The 27995-nt window shown below is 42.1% G+C and overlaps 2 protein-coding genes across 4 annotated transcripts in view; one reads left to right on the forward strand and one right to left on the reverse strand.

Annotated features, from left to right (window-relative positions):
- The window catches only part of RAPH1 (Ras association (RalGDS/AF-6) and pleckstrin homology domains 1), a 197532-nt gene that overhangs the window by 32238 nt on the left and 137299 nt on the right, over nucleotides 1-27995 (forward strand). The window lies entirely within an intron of this gene.
- On the reverse strand, nucleotides 16510-26973 carry CD28 (CD28 molecule). Its single transcript, XM_027678388.1, has 4 exons — nucleotides 26860-26973; nucleotides 20267-20620; nucleotides 19890-20008; nucleotides 16510-17153 (listed from the first exon to the last, which is right to left on the reverse strand). Exons 1-4 carry the CDS (start codon nucleotides 26912-26914, stop codon nucleotides 17013-17015), a joined length of 669 nt encoding a protein of 222 aa, XP_027534189.1. The 5' UTR covers nucleotides 26915-26973; the 3' UTR covers nucleotides 16510-17012.

Genomic DNA, 27995 nt, shown 5'->3' on the forward strand with positions numbered 1-27995 from the left:
CACGGGAACAGGAGATGACAGCGTGAAGGCAGCTTTCTGGAAATTGTGGATGCTGCTGAAGCCCAATGCTTTTCCATCAGCACACCCACAAGTAGACCTACAGCAAACAGGAGCAATGCTGAACCCACTTGCTGGAGATCTCAGAGAAGTAAAATATGATCTCAACCACATATGAGCTTTTCTTATTTAATATCCATGACTCAGAGGGTCCTGTGCAAGAATGAAGCCTTTTTTTTTATTATTTTTTCAGTCCAGGGACAGCATTGATGTGCTGTACAAACGCTACGAGTTTAAAGGCAGGGAAATGATTTGCAGAATTTTTTAATATCATTTAAGTAATTTAAAATCATTCTGCCTTGCACACTTGTATGGCTTACAGGTAGTAAAGCAATTGAATTTCCAAGTGTTGGGCACACACAATGATCTATTTCATATTATGATTGTTGCAATTTTATTCTGAAAGTAATAAAGGCTTAGGTGAGCATTAAATTTCAGGATCATATTCTGTATTTTCTCATTTCCTCTTTTAATATTAGGTGCTCCTTTTAATTCTTGATTCATTTATTTCCTTCTCTTGTATTTATTTATGTCCTTCTAGCTCAAAGGCTGCCCATGTGTTCAAGGGGAAAAGCTGAATTTCTATGCAACCAAGTAAAAATTGAAAGAGCAAATAGAGCTGTTGCTCGTGCCTTTCCCACTGTGAGACATGATTACTTCAGGCAGCACCTCAGGCCCATTTGAGTATTGTAGCTCTTAGATGGTGACTGGGCTTAGATGAGCAGTGTACTCCCATCCCCCAAATCACCATGTAAGAGTTACTGTACCACTGACATGGTTTGCTGAGCAGTCATGGTATGGAGACACACAGAGTTTTGTGAGGTCACTTGAGCTAAGTAGCTCTTTGGCAGCTGTCTGCTTCTGTGAAGCTCTGGGCATTATAGAGCCTTTTAATTATTTTCCTCCTAGCAAGCACACAAGCCTACAGAGTTTTTCTTCTTAAATTCCCTTAACTGTGTCAAAGAATAAAAAAGTCTGCACATGAAGGATTTTTCCTCTAATCTGAATTTTCTGCACCAGCTTGAACAGTCTTGTTTGGAGGACTAGCAAGCAGTTTTCTACCCACCTGTGAGGGAACACCTGAACTTCTACAGAGGGATTCCAGCAGTGATATCTTGCTACTCCCTGCCCAGATCACTTTTCCTTTCCAACTGATGTTTGTGGACTAGGCCAGTGATATTATTCTCTTAGGATTTCTGGCAGAGTACCCAGCTCAAACAGAAGATGAACCAAACAGAAGGTAGAGTGAAGTGCAAGAGGTGGGAAGTTTTTTTTTCTGGGAACTGCCTAAGGCAGGCTGCTAGCCAATGCAGGTGTCTGCACCTAAGGTATTTCTCCAGAGCCCCTTCAATCATCTTTTTACTGATGTCAGATGTTAGATGAGATGAACTCTGTTTCTTTAGGCTCTGTCATTGGCCATGAATGGACTCACTGTAGTGTCAAGTATGGACCTACATAAAATGACCAAAATGACTGCAATACAGGTTATTTTAACCATGTGTTCTGCCAACTTGTAGTCATGCCATTTTTGTGAATAAACAGCTAGGAAAATGGGGAAATGGGTCTCTGCATAGTCCTGATAAGAAACAAAATCAATTTGATAGGAATAAAAGAACTGAGTTCAGAAAAGATCACAGAATCATAAAGTAGTTTGGGTTGGAAGGTACTCTAAAGGTCTCTCTAAAAGTCCCTGCAATGAGAAGGGACAACTTCAACAACAACAGGTTGCCCAGACCCTCTCCAACCTGATCTTGGATGTTCCCAGGGATGAGGTGTCCTCTCTGGACAGCTTGTTCCACTGTTTCACCACCCTTATTGTAAAAAATTTCTTCCTTATATCTAGTCTAAATCTATTTAGTTTAAAACCATTGCCCCTTGTCCTATTGCATCAGGCCCTGCTAAAAAGTCTGTCCCCAGCTTTCTTATAGGCCCCCTTTAAGTACTGAGAGGGTACAATAAGGTTTCCCTGGAGCCTCCTCTTCTCCAGGCTGAACAACCCCAACTTTCTCAGCCTTTCCTCATAAGGAGAAATGTTCATCCTTCTGTTAATTTTTGTGGCCCTCCTCTGGACCCTCTCCAACAGGTCCATGTCTTTCCTGTGCTGAGGATGCAGTACTCCAGGTGGGGTCCCGTGTAAACAAAGCAGAGGAGCAGAATCCCCTCCCTTGACCTGCTGCCCAGGCTGCTTTGGATGCAGCCCAGGACACATTTGGCTTTCTGGGCTGTGAATGCACTTTGCCAGCTCATGTCCAGCCTCTCATCCACCAGCATCCCCAAGTCCCTCTCTCCAGGCTGTTCATCCTCCAGTCTATGTTGGTAACGGAGGTTGCCCCGACCCAGGTGCAGCACCTTGTACTTGGTCTTATTAAACCACATGAGATTCCCATGGACCCACTTCCCAAGCTTGTCCAGGTCCCTCTGGATGGCATCCCATCCCTCAGTGTGCCAACCGCACCGCTCAGCTTGGTGGCTTCTGCAAACTTGCTGAGGGTGCACTCAATTCCACTGTCTGTGTAACCGATGAAGATATGTACAGGTCTCAGCACAGACTTCTGAGGGACACCATTTCTCACTGCAGTCCACCCACTTGAGAGGTGTAGGAAAAGGAGTTTACACTGAAGACTGAGACAATAAAAGTTGCTGAGTACCTCAGCCTTCTCCTCATCCATTGTTACCAGTTTGATGGCCTTGATTGTTGGAGGTGGGTAGGTGGGGGGACAGTGTGCATTTTCTTTGACCTTCATGGAGATTTGGCAACAAATCAGGGCAGAACTATTTTTAGAGCAAATTATTCATGAATGCAAAGTTCCCATGCTATTATGTTATATGACGATAGTATAATGAAATTGAGAAACAAAGTAAATATATTATCTCCCATGAGTTTTATTAAGTGTTTGAGCTCCTTTACTAAGGACTCTTTCCCAATTTTCTTTTTTTTCCCACATCAAATCTCTCAAATCTTCCACCAGGGTGTTACTTTATTCTGCACCAGAGGAGGGAGATACATATCCACAAACCTTCTGAGAAACACATTTACAGGAAATAAAAACCAACCAAGCAAGTCTTTCTGCCCCATTCTCTATGTGAAGAGACAATTCACTCTCACATCCGCTAAATAGCTTAGTTCCAGATTAAATTAGAGCTAAGTACTGAAAATGTAGTGGGCTACATAGTGATCATCACATGGTCTTCAGGTGCTACAATGCATGAATATTACCTGAGGGAATCATAGCCCACTGAGTGTCATACACAAATGACAATCACTGCTGTTCTAAGAAGTCCATCTTTCTAATTGCTTTGCTGGCAGATGGATTCTGCAGAGGATCTCATTTTCTCACTGCAGGCTGCCTTTCTTTTTTCTCACTTTCTAATCAGATAATTCAATATGGTTTTGCAGACACATTACACTGTAGAGACATATACAACACTAAAAAGTTCTCATGGGTTTTTTTCTACAGCACTGGAGTTGCTCCATACCAGTGATGTAACCCTTCAGAACCTGAAAAATCTCGATAGAAAAGGAAACAGAATTTACACAGGTAAGGGTTGCCATTTTAGTTTTGAGATAATGGAGCAATTTCTACTTTCTCTCCATCCTTCTTGCCATGTGAAATAAATAAAAGGTTGACAGTCAGGCCCTTCATTTAGATTCAAGCTTCAAGCTGTCTCTTGAAATACTTTTTCAGTAAGAGCATCCACAAAGTTTTTGAAAAATTGTTTGCTTTATTCACCAAGGAAAAGATAAGATAATCTGACATTTTGACTCATTCCTAGCATAAAAAGAACTCTAAGGCTTTTAAAAAAATCCATGTCCTAAAAACTTAATGGATTACTTAGGTGGCATGCATAGTTCAGCCTTGTAGTGCCTGAAATGGTTTCTGGTGGCTCAGGAGTTCCTGATTTATTTAAACTACTTTCAGGTACTTGTCCATGGGGAATAGAGATCTCATATGGATTTGTGATTTTGTTCCTTCAGAGTATCTGATTCCTTGAAGAGCTTCTGTTTGTCCTTCTTTTCCTAGTAACAACAGAAGGTTGTTCTGAATGTGCAGCTGTTCTTTGCCTCACTCTTCACAGCGAGACTTCACCTTCTTACGTTCCAGGCTGTTGCCCAGTGAGTGGATGGCTGAATTTCTTCTGAGGTTTTGAAGGAATGCTTCCTCACATTGCTGTGCTCTCTGTGCACAGGACTCGCCAAGTTACATCAAGAGGGGTCTGCTTCAGTAGAGGGCAAAAGAACCATTAGACAGCCTCTGTGTATTCTTGTATTAATTCTTCAAACCAGCTTATGTGCTGCCATACTATTTCCCTAGGGTACGAGATTCCTGCTATACTGTTGACTTGCCTCTTCCTACAGCTGATGTCATCAGTAAGATTCAGTATTTGCTAAAGAAATACCAGCACATGCTGACACTGCAAAGAGGGCAACAGTGCTTGTGCTTTCATTCAGCGTCACTGTAACCAATTTTCCTATCCCGTTGGTTAATATTTGCAAGTGCAGCTGGAACCTGGAGGCCAATGGGCTGTACATGACAAATTTGTTTTGATCCAAGGAAGGAACAGTTCTTTTGAAATCAGAGTCATTGGTGTTGAAATCTAAATTAACATGACCCAATTGCCAAAACTTCCTTGATGCAGAAGGAGGTTGATTAGGCAGCAATCTCTTCTCCTGAGCAGTGTCTGCTTTGAGAGAATGAATAACAATATGAGCTGGAGTCTACGCTACGTAATACCATTAGGTTTATTACTCCGCTTTTACAGCTTGCAGTAAAGAGGACTGTAGCAATTAATGAATGAAGTGGATACAATGCTGCAGCCAAGGTCAGGGTGAGGCATAAAATACAGAGCTCAGTTCTGCCAGAGTCACATGCTGGCAGGAGAAAGCACCATAGTTTATCAGGAAAGGAAAATAGGATCAGCTCACCCTTCCAGTGCAAAGAAATCTCTCCCTCACATGTATTTGACAGCATCCTACCAAAACTCTCCAGGAATGATACATGAGAGCAGAGAGGAAGTTAATGAAGGCCTCAGAGCACAAAAAGAGAGAGATGATTCAACCAGTTAGCCAGAAACTGGAGACACTGCCCTGCAGATTGCTGGCTGTGGCAGGCAGGTTATGTGGGTGGTTCTGAAGAAAAAGGTGGCTCCAGTTCCGAATTCACACTCCTGCACCAGTGTAAATCCCAAACACCGCTGACAGTTCAGTGTTGTGTAGCACAGAGATGTAGATTGCGTTCCTCTTCTCAAGCATGAGAACTGGTGCTTGAGTAAAAACAAAGCCGGCTAAGCCTGAAAGGCAGTAACAATATATATTCCTCTCTTTTCATTCCTTATACACCCAGTTTAAAAGCAAACAGCCACACATGCCAATCACATTACAATTCCTTACATTTTCTTGTATTCTATTTCCCAGGCAATGAGCTCTCATCTATTTTGCCTTTAGCCTCTAAACTCTTGAGGACATGGAATATCACTTTTCAGCTTGTACAGTACGGAAAAAAAATAAGTCTTTGTTTATTACTGTAATATAACTGCATATCTGTGATCACAATGATTGCACTTGCATAAAATGGGAATCATAAAGATTGTTTCTCAAAGCTCCTGTTAAAGGCCATGAGATGATTGCTAGCTAATGATAGAAACACATTTGTTTTAGGGCAAGCTAGGCTATCACGAAGGCTTAATATCTTCCAGTGGCGCAGCTACTTTGCTGGAAACAGGACACCATTGCCAGATGGAACATAGGTCTGTGTTTATGTTCTGATGCAAAAAGCCTCATGAGTTCTGGGTCCCCCAGGATGAGGGAAGAGAGTTAGTATAATATAGTTTGCAAAAGGACCAACTGATACATTCAAATAGCAAGTTTCTTCAGGAATTTTTTTTTTCCATTAGAAAGGGCCACACTCTGCCAACCAGAGAACAGGGCAAGCAGCAGTCACCGAACAGCATGGACTGTTGGTGCAAGGAGACCTTACATTGACCAGAGCTGGGGAAATAAAAAACCCATGCTGGCCTAACTGTAAAAGAAACATTATATTCTCATAGAACGGAATATATGTGTAAACGTTTACCCCCTCTAAACCATATACACATGTTCCATGTGGAATAAAGCATTTTCGAATGGGGAAGAGGGGGTAGGAGAGAGCGGGCAAATGGGATGTGAGGTGGGTATAGAGCTTCCTTTTACCCTTTGAAAAACATTCATTTGTCTTCTGGCTTGTGTATGTGTGCTTGAAATGCACTCTGTTCTTCCTCCTTGTATGCGCCTAGTACTGTGATGTTGCAAATTTGTTGCAAGTCAAGCATCAGCAATTCTCTCCCTCCATGGAACTGCTTCAGGGCAGTGCTGTGCTTGAATTCAGTGTGAGGGGATCACCTATGGTTTCTGGGTTGTGAAATGAGAGAGAACACTTAAAGAACTCTCTGTTGATATTGTTTTCTTGGCTTCCCTTTGATGTTGATGTGTAGCCACATAAATAAGTGATAAAATGAAAAATAAGCTCTGGAAAGACCACAGCTCTGACGGCCAGATGTGTTCCAAGTACATAAGAGAGGTGCCAGAAAGGAAGTGAAATGTGTGGGAGGAAGAAAAAGAAAGAATATTTTTGTGTTTCTGTCCCAGCCCCTGCAACTTTGCAGGTTTGTTTTTATAGTACTTTCTCCTCCGTGGCTTTTAACGATGACATTTGCTGTAGAAGGGATGAGGATCTGATATAACGCCTTGTAAAGTTATCGCTGTCATTTGTACAACAATATGAAGACCTTGACCAAGACTTGGAGTCCCAGGTACTGTACAAAAATGTAGTCACTAGTAAAAATAGCCCAAAGTCTCCATAAGGAATACGCATAGGAAGTGCCAATGAAAGCTCAGAGGCAGTGCTGACAGTGAAGCTTATCTGTGTGCTTCTCTGGGTCAGAGTCTAATGTAATCTCCACAGTACTCTGCTTCTGCCAAGTCTTTCTGATGAGCTCTCAGCCCAGCTGATCTTGGCCACCAAATTGTTGAGCTGTAGGGACAGCAGCTACCCAGAGCTTGAGGGCATCTGTAGGAATGGATGCAGGAATAGACTTCAGTCTTTATTCTTGTTGTACATGAATATGCTCGCAATCTGCTCAAGAATAAATTGCAGACTAACTTATCCTTGGTATGCAAAGCAAGTTCCACGGTTTGCAGAGAGAATATATGCTGCGGATGCCTTGTCAATACCCTGGCAATCTTCTTGAGGAATAGAAAATGTGAGTTAGTCTGAACCTCCTGCTCCCAAGTCAGACTCCTCACCTTCACTTGCCGTCTTGCTGTGTAATGAGGTATATTCCTGATCTTTCCTGAAGAGCAGTGGATCAGATGACCTTCACAAGGCTCCAGCCTGGTGGCACAGACAAATTCTGACACAGAGCTTTGACTTTCTGCTGTCTTCGATTTGCCATACTCCATTACTACAGTGTACTGCCATGCCACTTTACCCCTTTACTCCCACAGCAGCCGATAGGCTGCCTCCTTTCTAAATGGACCTAAATGTTCCCCAGCCCTGTCTTCTGGTAACCAAAGGTTGTCATCCTCTGTCCGTAAGTAATAGGGGACATTTGGGTTATGGAAAGCCTGTAAGAGATGGGCAACTCTGTGACCACAGGAAAACTCATTACAAAAACTAGGTGATTCCACAGCTTACAAGTGATCAGCCACTAGCTCCTCTAGTTCCTGTGGAGCAGAGTCCCCCACAAGATACACATGCACACTTGGTGTGTGCAGTGGATAGAGTTTACAAGTGGTGTGAAGAATGTCCTGGTTGTGCTTTCTGCCCTCATAACTGCTGAGCTTCGTACTTGTGCATGAGCACCCTGCCTCTGTTTCTCCCTTCACTTCCTTTTTTCATTTTTCATCTCCTCAAGCAGGGACTGGCACATCACTTCTGTGTGTGTCACACGTATATTCTGTATATCTCACAAGTACAATGTCTAGCCCATCATTGTGCCAGCCCAAGTGCTTTCCAGATGATACCCTAGCAGAGAAGAAACACAGAGCGGCCAGGCAGGATGAGCCAGCTGGCTTCAACTGGGGAAGGAGGGACATTTGAGTGCAAGGCAGCATCACAATGATGATGAGTCACCCAGGTATGCACAGTAACTACAGCAGTGGCTCTTCCAACACCCGCAACAGCCTTCGCACTGTCTCTTGGTTTCCTGTTCCCAGCATAAAACCAGTTTGCCTTTAGCAAGTAAAATCTTTTGTTTCTCTGTATTTTCCCCTGTCTGGGATCCTTTAGGTTTTTGCTGTCTCTTTGCAATCTATATGTGTATATGAGATGCTAAAATTGGAGAGATTACAGTGTGAACTCAGTCCTAACCAATCCAAGAGTGCTACTCAGCTGCTAGCGCTCATGCCATTCAACAAGAGGCAGCACTGCATTGATCAGTCCCTCAGATTTCACAGTTTTACTTCTGATATTTTTCTTGTTCTCTTCGATAGTCAAAAGTGCAAAACGTTAGTTTGTTGACCCAGATTGCAGCCCAGCATTCACATGAGGGAAGAAGACACTCCCACAGCGAGTTGCACAGATATGCAACTTCCTCACACAGCTAATGATACATCAAATGGATTCTTCTCCTCAGTAAATGGACACAAGAACTTGTTGTTTGCAAGAACAAGGAATTAATCTTTATTCACCAAACATTCATTATGGCAGCTGTCAAGAACAAGTGAGTTTAATTTTTGTGAAGAGGTCTGTTTAGTGGGAAAGGTGAATGTCATATTCTGCACCTGGGCAAGAAGGGTTAGTCAGGTCCTTGGTTTTCCTGGACTGTAGCTGGGGCATTGGAAGAATGCAACAAGCACTCTTGATGATTAGAACAGCTAAAGCAGAGCCACAGGTAATCTGCTCTCTGATCTGCAGTCAAAAAGGGATGGTCATCAGTGTTCTCATTGGGCTTAAGGATAAAAGTCTTATGAATATATCTCAAGTCTAGGGCTACAGCAAATTACAGCAAATTTGGAGGTGTAGGAAAGTCTTACTTTTAAATACAGACAGTCTGAATTTAAAATTTTTCTGATACTTCTTATATTTCGATGGCTGGTCGGCTGACCCAGACAAGTCAGCACACAGCCACATCAAACATCATTAGTCTAAAGATACCTTAGATGCAATGAGCATACTGTGCTTGATGTGCAATCCAAGACATGTTCACTGGGTTTTTATTTTATTTTATTTTTATATATTTACATAATGGTGGGGAGAAAAGACCAAATATGGCATCCGTGTCTGTACAGTTGTTTGCATGTCCATACATACAGTATGCCTCAGTAGTTCCAATGTATGAGATGCCTTTGCTTTAAATCTTTTTTTTAAATAGTGATTTCTATGCAATGTATGCAGCAGGCAATGTTTAACTGTGTGCAGAGATTCATTCTGTCACAGACACAAATGTGCAAGGACAGAAGAACCACATTTTCTACATCTACATAGACACTAACACTTGTGAGTTGGTTGGTGACCCAGGACTTCCAGTTTCTGTCAACTTCCCTCAATAGCAGCCCAAACAAAATGTTATTCTGTAAATTGATTGCACAGCAGATAGCTTTTCTTGTTGCAAATCTCCATAGTTCAGCAGATGGGAGGAAGGGGGAGGGAAATCAAACTCCTGGCCTGGGAGCCAGGCTATCTTAGTGATTTACAAATGACCTCAGTGATTGCAGTCATTCTGGGCACTTAATATTGCTCAAGTCTCTCTGTCTCCCTCTCTCTTGCATTCTCTCCCAGCATAATAAAGCTGAGGAAATCCAGGAGACTAAATTCAGTGCTGCAGATTAGTGACAGGAAGGAAACTGGATATGCATGAATTAAACAAGACCATTTGCCTTTTCTGATCTGCAGATGTTGTTCTCACAGAAATGCAGCTTCTTTTTTTTTTGCAGGTGACACCCACATGTCTCCTTCACTTACTGGCGATGATAAAAAAGGAGATAAACAACTGGAGCTCATGCAGTTAGGCTTAATCTTTATATGTCATCATCGCTGAGCAAAGCCACAGCAGTAGGAAAACAGAGCTGGTTTCTGCTGCTCGTTTCTAACTGACATTTTTTCACCAGGTTGCTCATGTAACCTGTGGACTCTTTAAACTTCCCTTTGTACCTACTGTCTTTCACAGTGCGTGGGTACTGCCATGCAGTGCTGAGCTGCAGTACATGTGTTCTCTGCCTATACCCCAGTCCTCATTTTGCCTCTCTCCCTCGGCAGTTTGAAGTCAGATTTCAAAACTACAACGTAAATGCCTTAATAAAAAATTGAAAATTAAAAAAAAAGAGTAACAACAAAGGAATGCTGATTTTAAAAACCTTTTAAAAACCTTTTTACTGTACAATTTGTAAGTAATCCTATAGTACAGAAAGGAGAAAAGGAAGAAATAAGGGTATTTTTAAATCTTTTTTGTATATGTATGGTTATTTGGACTTAAATCTCATGAAGTAACCACAGAATCTTCATCCTTCCAAAAGCTACTTTTATTGGAGGAAATTCATCAGGGCCACGGTTCAAACCAATGCGTTTCTCTAGCTGCTGGAAAAAAGCTCTGGAGTTGCTTAACTCCACTTTTTCTGCAGTCAGCCATTCAGCCATCCTTCCTTTCCAGCCAGTTTGCTTGTCCACTGCCCTGTGAATATAATTTGTGCTTTATCCCAAGAGTTTCTTGGGAGTTGACAGTGCACCCAAGTCCACACACAGGACCTAACCTGACTTTCACCATCAATGCAGTTTATTTCTCAATGATGCAGAGCAGCCTAAGCAGTAAAAAGTACTTCTTGAGGCAAGAAGGGCTAGGATGTTTTTAATAGTTGTTTCTAGTAGTTGGCTAGGGAGAGGCAGAAGTCTGGGTTGTGTAGTGAATCCTGCAGCTGGTTTGTTCATTTCCATTCCCTGAGGGACTGTTCCAGAGCTTCACTGAAGTGGTTTCAGAGTGGTTTCTCGTTTAACCCCTTTTGCTTCTCCCATCCTTACTTCTGGATTGCTCCATCACAGAGCTGGACTTGAGAGAAGTGTCAACAGTGTATGTCTGCAGCAGGGAGAGAGTTTATTCCCCTGCTGTCCAATTCTGTATCTTCATAGTCTTATATTTTTTTGTTGTTGTTAAGAAAAACTTTTGCATTACTTCAACATTCTTCTGAGAGAAAGAGGTACAAGGGATAATGCTCCCAAAGGTGGCATTCCACTCTGGATTTCAACCTCTGTCCCTGCATATCAGGAGCTAATGAGCTATGCAAAGACAGAAACAATTTCCTTTCTGCAGCCAGTTTTGATTTGTCTGGGGAAGCTTGAGAAGCTCAGGAAGAAATGCGAGCAACCTACTTCATCATTTTCATGAGAAAAAAAATAAATCATCTCTTGACCACTGGTGTTTGAAGATTAAAGTAGCCCAAGGGCTGTCACAAGCAGCGAGCATAGCAGGAAAATTAGTTCGTTCTGACTCACGACAGAGTGATCTAATTTAATGGGGCACTGACAAGGCTATCGGGCATTAATTTAGCTGTTATCTAAGCCAGCCTGATTGCTGGTTGTGTCCCGCTGCAGCTCTCCACACGAGGGGCTCGAGCTGTCACTCGCCATCTGTAGCTGCAGCGTGGCCGGCTGAGCGCCTGCTCCAGCCGTGCCCGGAGCCTTCCTGAGCGGCGAGAGAGCGGGGCCGGCCCCGCGCAGCGTGTGCTCGGATTTAAGGGGAAAATGCAACTGTGATTAAAGAGCCACTCTGGTCACACAAGGGGGCAGAAGGGAGGCTGGATAGAAAAGCTTCCTTCTGGCGTTTCCTGCCTTTGATTTCTTAATTTTGCAACCTGATCTCTTGTCTTCTAAGGTACTTCAGTATGTAATTTCTTAAGCTTCTTTATTTTAGAGCAAAAGGATATTGTAAAAAGGCCATTTGTTCCTCCTTCCAGATTGAAACCACTACGTTAATTTCCACGGAGCTGTATTGTTACTAATTGCTTGTTTGCGTCTTTGATTTTGCTGTTTAAGTAGTAATCTTTCCTGTCTGAAAAACTAGAGTTGTTCCAACCCATGAGAACATTTCAGCCTAATCCAGAATAGTTCCCTTGAAGGAATAAAAAGTCAGTGAGGAAAAGGAATGATGTGGCCACATAATGATGTAATGGCTAGGAAACTTGTGACATTTTAAAATTCCTTGTAATTTCAATGGTCAGCTGAATGGTCAGCTCCCCAAAACTGAAGAGCTCCTGGTAAGTTTATGGGACCTGAAAATAAAAGTTACATTTAATTTTTATTTTTAAAAAGGGCCAAGGATGGGAGGGTGGTGCAGAGGGGGGTAAAATTAGAAGCAGTACCTTGATCCTGGAGATCCAGTGGGGAAAAAAAAAAAAAGGCAAACAAAAAAACACCATGAATTTGAGACCATTCAACTTTCTGTTTCTTTGCAAATGGGTTTATATGAAATTGGCAGCCTCCTAATACTTTGTCAGCCAAATTGGCCACGTCAAACTATCTGCATGCCCTTGAGGCTGGAATAGTAACATACTGTAATGTGATGCTCTAACAAAAGCACCTAATTGTGAAGAACAATCCATTTGCATCAAGATAAGCAGCTAGTTTCCCTCTCATAGCCACTTAAAGACACTGACTTGGGCAACAAATTGCTGCCTGTTGCTGTTTTCAGCATTTTCCCATCTTTACTGGACCTTAAAAAAGCTGATGCTGTACTTATCACCCTAACCTGTTTTCTGGTTAGTATGAGTGACTAACAAAATTATGTCTTGGTCTGTGATTCATCTTGAATAACATATTTTCCAGTCACACAGCAAAAGCCTTGCTGAAAGTGGAAAGGTTTGATCTTTAGCACTGAAGCCTTTGCCTGTGTGCTCCTAAAACTCAAGCTTTTTGTACCATGTTTTTATTAGTCAAACATACCATCAGTAGCCAAAGTTGCTTCTGCTGTCAGGGCATGTCTGCAGGCATAATGACTTGGCAATAGTCAAAAGCCTGCTATGCACAGGAAATGAAATGTGCGGAAATTAAATGCACTGTTGGAAGCACGTGGTGTGTGGGATTCCCACGTGGCTGTTTGGCCCAACTGGAAATCTGAAGATGATGGGAAAAATCAAAGGGATGAAAGACCCCAAATCCTTCAAACAGAAAACAAGTACCTATCCAATCACCACATGGCTTCAATCTCCTGTGGCAACTCCTTACCCCAAACTGAGAAGGAATGTGGCATACAAGACAGTCTTTGTGAAGCAAATAACTAGGCAGGCAGGGGCACATATGGAAGGCTGCACAGTGGTGTTAGAGATTAGCCAACAGGATGGGTTCCTGAACTGCTGAGTCTGGCATAGAAATGAAAGGAAAAAGACGAGCAAAAAAGCAGGGAAAGAAGATGGGATATTGTTTGGCAGAGATGCAGGGTTCACCTTTATAGCTGCAGAAGAAATAAGAGGCATTTTGAAAAAAAATGTGATAGGGGAGGAGGATATTCAAACTAGAAGGAACATCTAAGACTTTTGGCTTTAGTAAACCTGACAACTCCAAGGGGGTCAAGACACTGCAAAGATAACACAGGCTCCCTCCTCAGCATTTGTCTTCTAGGGGCTTGGTTCCTGGAAGCATAGAAGAGCCAGGCTGTTGTTTCGTGCTGTGCTGGAGACGTGCAGAACAGGAATCAGCATGCAGGGGGCTGGAGCTGCACAACCCTTGGTTGACCCCTTGCAACATATGTTGATTGCTGTTCAGATATGATGACTGTAGATCAGATGTTCACTTGACATGAGATCCAAAAGTGGGGGAAAGGAGAATGAGAAATTAAATCACTCTTCAGCAGGATTTTATTTGTATTTGAATTAAAACCTGTGTGTAAGACAGAAAACCCTATTGATCTACTGCTGCCCTCCATGAGGGCCAGTTTCCAAGTTCAGAGCAGCAGCAGAGGGAGGTTCCTCTTTACATCATCCCATAAACAGCATATAGACCCCAAAGGCAGGGCCAGGAAGGGCCAGGGCTGTCCTGGCATGTTGCATTGCCTAAAACCAGATGGAATAAATTAGAATTGCTGTTTGTTGAATATGCTAATCCACATACCAAGAGCCAGACTCCAGCCTTAACTGGCTTGTTTCTCTGCAAACATTTTATTTTAGTCCCTTACAGTGGTGGATAAAAGGTACTTACTGGTATCCCATCTCCAACAGTCTGTAATTCATGTCCCTACAGAGCTTTAATATGACAGCAATGTCCATTTTAACCCATGGCTGTGGCTTCTCCTGTCCTGATTGTCCTCATTTTTTCATTTTATGTTTAGGATGCTTCCTAAACATATCTCCCTTTTTGGTCAGTCAAATGAATTAATACTTGTTCCAGATGCTCCAGGACTTACATGATACTTCCAGTATCATGTCCTGGGAGCTATCAGTATGTTTTAAACATGGAAAGTAGAAAAGTGTTGGGGGAAGGAAAGCAAATTATACCAACATTTGCTTTAGAAAGTAATACTTTCCTCTGACTAGCCTCAGGCCTAATACATTTATTCAGGATTTAATTAACCATATCTATTTAATAATTTTAAAAGGAGATTGCAAAAAGTATGATAAAACTCTAAGGAATATAAGTATAATAAATCAGATACATCTATATCTAAAAATATATGTATGCAGTTTACACAAAGAACGGTTATCCTGTTTTGTGCTTTTGATGCACTTTTGCCATCTCACCTTATATTTGCACTGTGAATTTTCACAGCACATTGTAATTGGAGCACTTGTTAATGTTGTGTCACACAATGACAGCACTGGAGCACAGCAAGACAGTGCCATACCCTGACAGAGGACTGTGCTCAGCCTGCTGCTCTCTGACGGGAGTGGCTGGATGGCCCTGCACAGGATCATTCCCAGTCAGTGCCAGCAAGGAGGACCAGGCTGGGACCGGGCAGGGACTGCCATGTGTCCACCTGGCTCCCTCCCCTCTGCCCCCTGCACGAGTTCCTTGCTGCCTCAGCTGCAGTACAAAGGTGCAGTGAGGGGCTTTTCAGGAAGAGAGTAAAAACTGTATGTGGAAAAATGTCAGCCTTTCGGTGTTTGTGCATGTGATGAGGGAAAAGGAGAAGAAATAAATAATAGTTTGTTTTTAATTTCTTCAGCCCAATCATAAGCTTTTGGGTTTGCTGAACTGAGCCAGAGCAAGGCTCTCAAGGCCTGCTGGGTCCATGACTGCACTCCCACGCCAAACTCACAGCACTGCCTCTTGGATCTCTTGGGCCTCCCTTACCATTGCCATCGGGGGCTCTGCACCCAGGGCTGGGGCCCCAGCTGTCCCTGGCCGGGGGGACAGCAGGCACCTCACCACTGCTCAGAGGTGGCACAGCACCCTCCAGGAACATGGTTCACAACGATATGACTCAGAATGAAAGGTTTGGGGCCCAGTCAGCAAACTCAAATAAAACTTGCGTTTGGAAGAGCCAAAATTTTTTCTTTGATTAAGACATCAAAGCAGATTGTTGCCATACTTCCACATCTCTAATTTTATTCTGAACCCTCAAAGAGAGAAAGAATCTTCTTGTCCCAATTTGGAGGAAATTAAATGTTGTACAATCCCAATTTTATTTCAATGTGGGAATATGGATTTTTTTTCTTTTAATTTTTTATTCAGTAGTCTCTATAAAATAAACCTTGTCTCCTCAGTATGAAAAGGGATTTTATGCCAAGACAACCCTAATTACAATTTTGGATGTCCTGTTATTGTAAATGTGCCAAATTGAAAGAATGAATCAGGTTTTGCTGAAGACTTTGTCCTACTCCAGCATGGAGCAGTCCTGAAGAACATCTTTAGATAGAAATGTAACCTCCAGTTAACACAAAGTGCACAGAGCACACCCTGAGCACTTGCAGGTCCAATTCACAATACTGGGAATGAAGAACCCTCTCACATCCCAAAAATTGGGTGCTTATGGGAAAAAAAAACTCAAGTGATCTTTAGTTTCTCATAAGTGGACCCAGAGTTTTGAAAGAGCTTTGGTACAACCTAGGTGCCAGAAGATGTGCATAAATCTTCAGGAGCACTCAGCAGAACACCTTTTGGATAGAAACAAAAATTCAAAAATGAAAGTAAAAATCTTCTCAAAATCTGACCTCTGTGTTTTCTAATGCTTCATGTATGACTTCATGTTCTTTTGCTGTAGGCAAACAAAACCTAATTGGGGTTCTTCATGTCAAAGACAGATCTTCTTCTCCTGCTTATCTCGATTTTGTGTTCAGGTTGATTGCTTTCTCACTCTGTGAAGTTGCTTGGTCATGACTGCAGATGGCCTTATGAACGTTCACAAAGTGTCCAACCTAAAGACTCATGTCAGAGGTTTACTAGTTTTGTGTCAGCTTGATTTTTCCTGGTGGATCATTTGTGCCATAGCCTAATAGCTTGGATGCCTTCTGACTGACCTTTCCCTCTTTCTTTTAAGCATGTATTTTGAACTTCGAATTATGTTCTGGTCTAGTAGAGAAGAAAATATTTTTTTTACATTTTGCCGGGTTTAACAGCAACAAGGGTTTCTGATGATTAGACACACAGGAAAGGAGATTAAGGGTTACATCTAAGGCAGCAGTTATTGGAAAAGAACAGAAGTTCTGCTTCTCCCAACAGCTGAGCAAGACCACAAGTGTTAGGAAGAGACCAGCTCTGAGGTCTGATGCGATCATCTTAACTTCTGACAACCCTCAGCACAAGTTGGGCCTCATTTTCAGCCATCATGGAGAACAATTCTTTTTTTACTTCCCCCCGCCCCCCTTTTTATGTTTGTTGGTTGGTTTGTTTTTTTCTTTTAGTATTTTATATCAAAGTTTAGCCAATATTTGCTATTGTGTAGGCATCCATGATCAATAGCAACAAACATAATGAGAAAATGAGAGGCTATCCTTCCATGTCCAAGAGCAGGTGACTGCCTAGAAGTGCACAAGGCTACTGTGGGTCAGCTGGTGGGTCTTACGGCTGCCAGGACCGATACGCAGTGTAGTCTCGTGTTGGGGCATAGGATGGGTAACCCTTGTTCTTCTGGTATGGTGGATGCCGGGGAGTCATGTTCATGTAGTCACTCTGATGGTACATATTCCTTCTGGATTTTTGCTGTGGGAGAAGGGTGAAGAGAATCGTGAAAACTCTCATTTTAACTGCTGACGGTTCTGGCCCTAGGCCCTCCTTCAGGGAAGCAGGCATATTTATAAGGCAGCTTCAGGTTTAAATATATTTACAAGAGAATTAGAATACATGTTCTCATAAAAGAATCTGTGGAATTTGCCCAACCTGAATGTAAGTCTCTGTCTTATCTGCTGAGAGATTTACAGTGTAGTTCTCCAGGTAAAGGAATGCTACAAACTAAGGATACGAACTGATGCCTCTAACCATCACTTCTCATCTGTGGAATGATTCAGCAGAAATAATACAATCTGAGCTGTGAAGGCTGTCCTCATTTATTAGGAGGAAAAAAGAAATTAGCTTAACTCAAACAGAATAAGAGCAGGAAAAATCAGCCCAAACTATGTGTACCATGGTGTGCCTACCATTTACAGCAGTAACATGCAATGCATATGTTGTTCTGAACCTTCCTTCGAAGGGCAAAAGAATCAGAGCTGATGTCAATCATTTATGTCTCCCTGTCTGGGCCTCAAAAATCTCATTTCCACCGTTGAATTCCTGCTTATAATGCCCCTGTGAGACGTGGGAAGGATCAGCTCTTTGAGAAATAAGAGTACCAGAACAGAAGTGAAATAATTTGCTTAAAATCACAGAGGATGTTTGTGGCTACAGCAGCACTTCAGCCTCTGACTGCTGCAGGCTGTGCACAAGGCTGGTGTTTTTTACATAGCTTATGGCTTTATTGATCAGGGGAAGGTAAAGTGCTTCCATGCTTTTTCCTTAATACTGATCATACCTTGTTTTGCAATCTCCTTGTTACTGAAATTTCCTTCCAATGTACAGAAATAGTTGCATATGCTGCAGTATAAAGTGATACTGTGGCATTGGAGGAGGTTTGCATTAGAAAATCTGATGGCTGAGTTATGTTGTACTTGCAGAGTGGGGCAGTTACTATGAAATATGGTAAGCTTTTTATATTAATGTTATATATACGCAGAGTGTTGAATGTAAGTTACATACTGCTTAAGCCATGTAATGCAGCCAATGCATATAAAGCATTAGATAGAAAAGCTTTATCTGTGTGTGTTCATCTCCACAATACACATTACCTCACCTAAAAGGTAATTTTGCTTAGGAGAAAGGCATTTTGCTAGTATGAGTGAATGTTGGCCTGTTACAGGATCAAGGACTGCTACTCTTGGAGAAAGCGGTTTTCCTTCAGGGAAGGCAGAACTGTATGAAAACAGACAAATCTTTATCTGCTTTCAGGAGCTCAAGTGATCAGGCTTAACATGTCTGTCGGTTATCACATTTAGGACCTGTTTTTTCACAATTCATAATGTCTTTTAGGCAGCTGTGTTTACATTCAGCAACACTCTAAATACATCCACAATCAGAGTACATATTATCCAAAGAATACGACCAGCAATAATAACAGCATGTAAGAACTGATGCAGCAAACAACACACATGGCAATGCAGCCTTGTCACTCTTGCTGGGGGCAGACATGTTAGTAGCAAAGTGTGTAACCATTAGGTACCAAATGCATATAGCACAGAGAAAATGGTTCAGATGTAAATGATGGATTTGAAGCTATACTGTCTCGTCAGGCACAGCCACAGTAGCACAGCACTGTAACACCAGCAGCTGTTCGCTCTAATCCTCTCAACTCTCCTTGGAATCAGCCTCTACAATAGGGCACAAAGAAGGACCACTTAACCTGCCTTTGCATTTTCCTAAGGCAATGCCCCCTTTGACTGTTTTCCATTAGAAATAGCCATAGATAGAGAACGTGTATTTTTGTGAAACACTTAACAGATCTCAAGCTTCAGCTAGCAGTGACAGTGGCTTTCTGTATGCATGCAACATTCAACTGGTGAGGGACTCTGTACCCTTTATACAGGCTACCTCATAATGTTTGAAAATCGCTGTTTAACAAAATAGAGGGGAAAGTCAGAGTGCAAGGAATAGAGTTCTCTACATTCAAGTCTCTCACAGGGAGTACTCCATTGGCTCTGGAGAACACAGTCCTAAGGCTTGTCAAGGAAGATGTCCTGCTGCTGCCTCTGCACCATGCCTCACTCTCTTTTTACTCCAGCAGGCAGAACTGGATGTGACTTGGGCCAGCCAACTCTCCGGAGAGATTAGAAAGCAAAAATTACGAGCCATAAGGCTGTCTCAGCTTTCTTAGCATTAATGTACAGACAAGGGTACTGAGATCCAGGTGCTCCTATTCCCTTATGCTCAAGCTGCCAGAAATACTGGTTACTCAAGGGAATTTCTGGATAGGCACAAGTTACCAGTGCAGATGGTCTTGGGTCAAATGAGGGCTGTTTCATTGTAGGTGAGCTCCTGTCAGTATAGTCTCAAAGGATTTTGCCAGAAATGCTTGTAGTTCTACACTTCCCTGACAGGGACAACTGGCAGAGGGTAGGGACAATGTCCCAGTATTTCTGGTGTACAGGGCACTGCCAACACTGTGGCATTACTGTTTGCTTTAGGACTCAATGGCAGAGGCCTGACTGCCCACCTGGAGTGCAGGTGGTGTTTCAGCTCTTTGGGGACACATGTGGTAGTGTGGGTGTGTATACATAGCTGGAATGAAGAAACACTGTCATCCTGAACTGAAGGGCTATCAGTGAGTTAGGGGTAAACATGGCAAGTATAGCCTGAGAAATGAAATAGGGACAAAGAGCATATAGAGCAAAGGAAAACAGAGTTTCTTACCCAATAGTTAATAAAAACTGCAGTTATTAGCATGCTGTAGAAAGCAAGAACTCCAGTCACTGTTGCCATAATCCACAAAGGAATTGCAGACGGAGGCTCTCGTGTTTGGATGGGTGTCTCTTTAAGGAGGAAAGAGCAAAGGAAACTTTAGGTACATGAAAACAAAAACATCAATCTCTGCTTATTTACTCCTTGTTCCAATGTGTCATTTTTATTAATTATCATTTTAAGATGTCTTCTTCAGGACATCAGGAGCAGGAATGTAATTTTACTAGGCAATCCACTTTTTTTTTTTTTAAGGAAACATACTGCCTCAAGCCATTATATAGGGAGTGTATCTAGGAAGGATACTGGCCTACAGAGATTTCCCAGCTTACCTTGCACATGAATGACGGTCCCATTACTCTTCTCATTGTAGACATATGGGGGTGGATACATGACCTCAATTTTGCAGAAGTAGATGTCAGTTTGGCTGGCACTCATATTCCATAGACTAAAGATGACTTTGTCTTTATCATGAGCCCCCTGGCAGTTGAATGGTTTATTTGAAATACTACTACTTTTGGTTGTGTTCCATGAAATAAAGCAAACTTCAATTGCACTGTCCGTTCCTTTGTGCAGCGAAGCTCGAAATTCCTTCCCTGTTCCATTGTATGTGTAGTTGCAAATTAGAGTTGCCGTCTTGTTATCTACCTTGAGCAAAGGACTCTGAGCCACTAAAATCTTGTTTTCTGGAAGGGAGGGGAAAAAAGTGAGGAAAGCACTTGTTTATGAAATACAGCATGAGACTTGAGAACCACACATCCTCCCAAGCAACTCTCCTCCATACCTCCTCTCCCCTGCTGACACTCCCTACTAGGGAGTACGTAACCAACAGTCTGCAGAAGAAGCTTCTCACAGGAGCTGTTGTTGCAGCAATCCACCTCTACACAAATAATTACATAGTAACTAGGGGAGACTGTGCGGTCAAGAGTGTTTTTCTTCAGTCAGAACACTAGCACAGGCAGTGGCCCATGTGATTAAGATTTAACATCAGGGCTCAGAAGGCTAGTCTGCATCTGTGTGCATGTATGTATATATAAGGCCACCTAAGTCTATCCTTTACCTAGCAAGCGGCTTCCCAGGGTACAATATGGAGTGAAAATACTGTGAATTGAAAGCTTAGTTTGGCAGTCAGATAAGAGATTTTTTATACATTTGCTTTTTAATTTAAGGACTCCTGAAGAGTTTGCAGGTAGATTTGCAGAACCATTTCAAGGGTTTGGACCTTGAGCAATAAACACTAAAAGCATGAACTGCTATCATTTTAATGTAAAGTAAGTAATTTCTCTAGCTGGCAGCTGTAGTAGGTTCTTAATTTCTCTAAGGACTCAGGAGCTGACTGATTTGACACTGCATTGGCACTTAGCACTTGAATGGCCTGCAAAAAAACATGTCACATGAAAGTATAATTCAATTTGAATTGACCAGACTGATACATAAACAGGAAATGTTTTCTGACATGTAGACCTCTGTGCTACCATCTGCCAAACAATGAAACACTGCAAGGACTATGCAGGAAGAAAACTTCTTCCAAGAAAAGTCATCTCATACAAATGACGCCCTACTTTTCAAAATATGACCCCTAAGAAACAGGAGAGGAGTTTTAGCTTTTAAGCTAGGAACTTGCCAGCACTTTTGTGTGTGTGTATGACTGTGTAAATTTTCATGCAAGCTCAGCTCATAAGAGGTCTGGATAGTCTTCGGTAGATCCCTGAGAATCGCTGTGGCTGTCAGAATGACAATTGTGCCTCTTGCCCTCAACATGTGCTGCAAACCTATATTCTTTCTACTTAATCCATGTGGTGAGACTTCGAAAGGGCTAGTCATGGAAATGAAGTAGGAAGGAGGCCAGATCCAGAATGCCCAGAAAATTAGCATTTCACCATATTTAACAATGTTTAGGACCAAAAGACTACATTTAGTGTGTTCATGCCTGCACAAGAATATGGAGTACCCCAGCCTCTTGAGCAGGATACTCCTTTGGGATAAATGTGGTCCAGGGAGTAAAGTAAACACAAAGATTTGTGAGATGGACAAGACTAGTAATAGGGTGTGGGCAGTAAAAACAACCCATTGCTAGCAGGTTCTCCAGTTACCAGCAGAACCCATGAAAATGCTGAAGTTGTTAATTTTCTCATTGAAAGTCTCGTTTACTAGCCCTTGCTTCCAGTGAGAGTAGGAAGATGTGAGACAGGGAGTGCTCTGCTGCCTCAGCTTTAGCAAAGAAATATTGTAGTCCATCCTCCTTGTGTCTCTGTTCCACACCATTAGTGTGGAGGGTGGAGGACAGCTCATCACAGCTCTGAAATCCCATGTTTGCAGGGAATCCAAACACTGTGAAACTTTGGATGAAGGATGAGCATTTGGATGAAGGATGAGGCTTTCCAGCAGAAAGAGACATGGATCTTGGAATCCTGGGACTGAGTGGCAAAGAGAGAACAGACAAGTCAAGTTTTTAAGCGAGGTGGTGCCTGTGGTGAATTTTCATTGAAATGAAGACATTTCAGCAAAACATTTCAGTTTCATCGAATCAGCATTTTCCGACAAAAGCTCTCACGTAGGCTTATAAGGCATTCTAGTGAGGGGTGAGGTTTGGATTCCACCTCTTTAGACAAGCTATTTGATCATATTTTTGTTGGCCAGAAAATTGAAACTTTGGCCTAAGTGGCAATTTGCAAGTCAGTGGTAGAATTGCTTTACCTTTAGCACAGCAGAATTCTACACATCTCACTTGAGACAGAGTTATTCATCTAATTTGTGCTGTAGTAGTTTCCCACCACTACAACCCTGATTGCCACAGGGACTGAATACACCTTCAGAAGAGACCTCTTCTGTCTGACAGTTGACAACCAAAATAGGCGTCCCAGAACAGACCCCTGCAGAAGCGTTACACTTCAGAGAAGTGCTCACCTGTTCTCACTGCAAGTACTTACAGAAGACGAGTGGATATTTATTGCTCAGCCTGATTGGATTTTCACTATGGCCAGAGGAAGGTCAAAGAACACTGAAAATCTTATCACTGAGGGACTACATTCAGGTGTTATTTAGACTCATCTGCAGACTCCTGTGACTTACCCCCACCTTTTGCTGTTGCCAGCTCATCTGGATTCCTGACATTTAGTACCTCACTTCATGCCTTGAGCTCTACTAATTAACTACAGCTTTGGACTATTTATGTCCCTGCCATGATATTGTGCTAACTGTCAACCAGTCTCTTTTGATACACCAGCCTAAAAGGAGAAGTTCCTTCAACTTATTTCCACCTCGTGGATTTATAGTCTGGTCTATTTGCCTTAGCTTGCAGGCTGGGTGTGATAACCCAGCCCCATGCTGCTGAATTTGGGATGCAGGCTGGCTGAGCAGTGGGAAAAAGCCATTGGTGGATCATTAATGAAGAATGCTCCTACATGATTTAAGCTAAGCAACCAAATCCAGTTTCGCAAAATGGATCCTACTAGCTTAAATCTAAGTTGAGGGAGATATTTTTGGTTCCATTTATAGGAACTAATTAGCACCACATGAATTGGCTGGGTTTTAATGCCAACAAGGGCAAAGCAAGCTCACCCCACCAGTGTGTTAGGCAAGCCCTGCTGTCATCATCCTCCTCTACACTTGGGGTTTTTTTGGATTGAAGAAAGTCAATCATGCTGAAATGTGTATTAGTTTCATGGGGAAAACAGAGTAACACCAAACATCCCTCACTTCACTTGTGATCTGAATAGGATTTGACTACATTCTTAGTAGGATCGGGACCATTCTGAGAAAACATGGGCTAAGACTGCTTTTGCCTTCACAGAGCCAGTTTTTCTTATGTGTCTCTTTGGGTTTGCTAAAATGGTGAAAGTCGGAAACATTTAGTAGGTGTTTTCATTCCCCTAAATAGAGTTATGATAGAGCTGTGTTCAGTCATATTGTATAGTAATAAATATCTATATCTTGACCTTACCCAGCCAGAAAAATGGCAGTTATGAAAAATTATTGTTTACAGTTTCAAAAAACCATGAAGTTTAAAAATGTAAAATCATTTAAGTCAGTGTGTACACGCTGCAAGCCTTCTCAGGATCTTAGGATTTATATGCAATGGTGTGTAAGATGTCTGAATGTTTGTTAAAGCGTTTTGATAAACTTGTCACGTTAAACATTTCTTGTGATCACATGTGAGGGGGTTTTGCATAATGAAAGAAAATGCCATCCATATATAATATCTGTAAAATACTGCCTCTCTGATCATGGACCCCTTATGTAAACAAAACTTCATTGAAGGTTTTTTTTTCTTTCTTATTTGCCAAGAAAGTGAAATAGAGTCAACAAAGTACAGAAAATAACTATTCTGAGGTGTTTTATTTTTTTTCCCAGAACTTTCCATGAATCATCATCAGCTATTGGAAAAAAATATTCTACTAAAAATATTTAGTACTCTCCTTTCTTTCTTTTTCATGCCAGTTGACTTCAAGGAGCTATTTTCCAGTGCAAGGAATCTGAGATAAGTTGATATTTCTATAAGGAAAGAAATGGCCCACTTAATTCCCAGGGGGGGATAGGGAAAATCCTGAAATGAGTTTGTTTAACCCACAAACAGAATGTGATAAACAAAGCTATTCCACTTTTGCTGCTGCGGGTCCATTCAGTTAGTTACATTTACTCTTCTTTCCTAGGTACAAGGGTCTTTCTCTTTTACTTTGGTTTGAGGCCACCCAGCTGTGTGTCTAATGTGCAGCTGGAGGGATCTGCCCATTCTGGCTGTTACAGACTCACTTTCTGCCCTACTTTCCTACTTTGCTGCTATGAGTACTGCAGGCAGCATAGTGCTCCTGCTGACACTCTTGCTTTAATCAAACCCAATGTGAGCACACGGGTTTTTCTTGGCAGTTTGTGATTATTTTTTTTAAACAAGAACTTGTTGATGTCATCCTAATCTCAGCTAACCTTGTCTCACCCATCTTCTGCATTTTGGTAACCTCAGTGGGTTAGAGGTTGATTTTAACCCCCAGAGATGATAAGACAGAAGGTTATGTGGATAGTAAGAAGATGAGGTCAGTTGTGGTACACTGCAGTGGGAACCTGCTTATATTACATATTTCATAAAATACCAGACACTCGATCTAACTGCCTCTGTGACAGACCACAGCAAGGTAATTATTTAGCCAACAAAAAGAGGAGGAGGACAAACTTAGTGAACATTAGTGTTTCTGCAGAAGAAAAAGGACTTAACTAATATTCTAAGTCCCTTTCTATGACTCAAACTCAACCTGCAGCAATTATTGGAACATCTAACAACAGCAGAACACAACAAATTCTGCTGTTTTCCTCAAACCAAAATACCTTAGGCCTATAATACACTTTGTGGCTGGAGGAAGTCCTGCAGGGTTTTGACCTGCCTTAATATTTTCCAAGTACTAAGGATCACTCATCTTGATGAAAATGAAGAGAAGAGGTGGAGAAAATAGATGGGAAAAAAGAAGGGAGCCCTGAGAAGCAAATGACCTCATGTGCTTCCCTTTAAGAATTTGAACAGTCTTGGTGAGGCTGTCGGAGAAACTCAAGTTCTTCATGCAAAACAAGTGTATAAATATCTATAGTGTCATGGCATAACCCATGTGTCTGATAACCAAACACTGTATTTTATTTTGTTGCAACTCAAAAGAGTTGCTTAAAAGCTGTTCGTTTCTGTTAACCCACTGCTGATACTTCTCCCCTCCTGGAATTAGTGTCTTCTCTGGCAATCCAGGGGCCTGTTGTGGAAATAATTATGATATTGCAAACATAGAATTATAAACATGGGAAAGGACAAGGAAGAAAAAAACCTATGATATCTGAAAGAAATGTAGATCATGGTGTCATGCAAATTATAATGCCTTCACTGAGGAAAAGAACTATGGAAAAAATAAGGCAGAAATAAGGGAAAAGTAGATTCAATTGCACCTCTCATACTAGAAAAAACAGCTTTTTAAGATGTTAAAAGTTTTATACTGGAAAACAGATTTTTATTCCTATCTATTTGTTCCGTGTAAAATACAAAACACTGATATTTGGAGAAGACTCAATAACAACAGTTCTCAGCCAGAGGTTTGAAAAATTGTCTGTCTCAGGATTATCCTAGGAAAAGCCAGCATCCCTCCCCTTGCTTTGCATTTTAATGTACTTATTGGAAAGACATGTTAGCTCTGAACATACGAACAGTGGGTATCAGCAAGACAACACCGAGAAAAATACCCTCAGCCACAACAACTGAAGAGTCAGAAAGATTCACTAAGACTCAGGATTTCAAAATCACAAATAGACTTTTTTTTTTTTTTTGCTGAAGATCTTCAGAAAGAAACTAGGTATCTAGTAAGTATACACTTACCAAAGCAAAAACTTGGCAATTCCGTCCTCCCATCTTTGAGCTCAGTAAGCAGCTCTGCGTTTGACCCTTTTATTTGCTAGTCCTGTGAGGATGTTGGTGGGCTCAGCTCTGAGCCCATCACACCAAGCCAGGCCATGAGGGGACCTGAAGCTTCACACAGGAGACTTGGAGGTGGTGGAGAGGCTGCCCCAAGAGAGGCACTGGCACCGGGTCTGCTCAGACCCGCTGCCGCCCAAGAGAAGGCACTTGTGAGCAAAACTTGTAAAGCCCAGGGGGAAGGTGAAATAAACCCCCCTCTACCTATGCATGCAATTTCCAGTTGGATCTAAAGAGAAGTCAAATTAAAAGAAAGCACTTGGGTCTTATCTCAGAGGGGTACTTGTGGCAGGAGAAGAATGGGTCTCTTGGTTATATCAAGTTAATCCATGTGCAGTCTTAGCAGCATGCTGTCTCTCCCCTTTCATTCAAACACAGAACAATTTGTGCAAAATTAATTCAAAGCTATACTAGACTTTCTACCCCTTGATGATCAAAGTAAGGAAAAATAGTGGAAAGGATTGAAATGTGGGGGGTTTTTGTTACCTGTTACATCAGCAGTGGGGATGAAGCAGAGCACCACGAGGATCCCCAGGAGCATGGTGGTAATGGTGGGCCTGACACCTTGTCCCCACCCCCTGCAGGCACTGCCACGTCTCCCAGGGCCCCACGCCAACAGCCTTCCTTCCCTGTGGGGCCAGCCTGCACCCTCGGTTGCTCACACAACTTCTCCTCCCTCTGCAGCACATGATACACTGCAAGGTGAAACCACTGTAATCGCAATGCTTGAACAGGAAGTTAATTTGTTTGATGATTTTAGTCTTTGGAAGTTGCGTCTGCAAAGCTCAGTAATGCTTAAAAGGTAATGGAAGTCTGCCTTTCAAAATAGGGACTATCGGCCCTGTATTGAGAGACGTGCTTGTGTTTGTGGCTCTGCAAGGCTGCTCCTGTCAGGGAGGAATGGACTTCCCTGCAGACGCAGTGCTCTTTCTTTACCAAGAGGACATACAGACTGTTTCCATCTGGTTCCATCACCATGGTAGAAGCAAACACCAGTGGCCAGACCTGACCCTTCAGGAAGTTGTATGTTCAGGAAACTCCATCTTTCCTCACTCCTAGGAGCAGAAATCTTCTCTTGGCCTGCTGGCTTGCTTCTGGCCTGCCTTCCCACCCCCTGGGAACACTGACGTATTTTGGCAGTAGTTTGTTCACATTCATTTTTCTGTATCTGGTTGCTGTCTGAGTGCAGAGAAAATAGTGCAAGAAACAGTGATCTGGTATACCTCCATATTTGAAAAATGTTATGAATTAGTGCAACTGTAATCCAATTATCATCTAAGTAGGGGCAGCATGCAGCAAACACACTTCTCAGTCAGTGCTGTCATAGAGGTCTTATTATGTAAAGTTTTTCTCTTCAACTTACTGGGTAAATGCTCACTCTTCTTTGCCTTGCAAGCTGGATGTCACCTCTTCCCTTGCAAGAGCAGGGTTGTGAGAGCCAGTTGATGTAATTTATAACTAGGAGGAGCTCAGATTATTAACTATTTATTTTGGTCCACCAAAATAGAAATATTTAATGGTATCAATGCCTATCATTATCTGAGACTTATTTGAGAGAAAAGGGAAGATGTATAGCAGGAAGACTTTCAAGAAAATTGGTCTGTTTTAAAAAGGGATGAAGA

The sequence above is a fragment of the Neopelma chrysocephalum genome, unplaced genomic scaffold (genome assembly GCF_003984885.1).
Source record: "Neopelma chrysocephalum unplaced genomic scaffold, ASM398488v2 Primary Assembly neopelma1_44, whole genome shotgun sequence".
Classification (NCBI taxonomy): domain Eukaryota; kingdom Metazoa; phylum Chordata; class Aves; order Passeriformes; family Pipridae; genus Neopelma; species Neopelma chrysocephalum.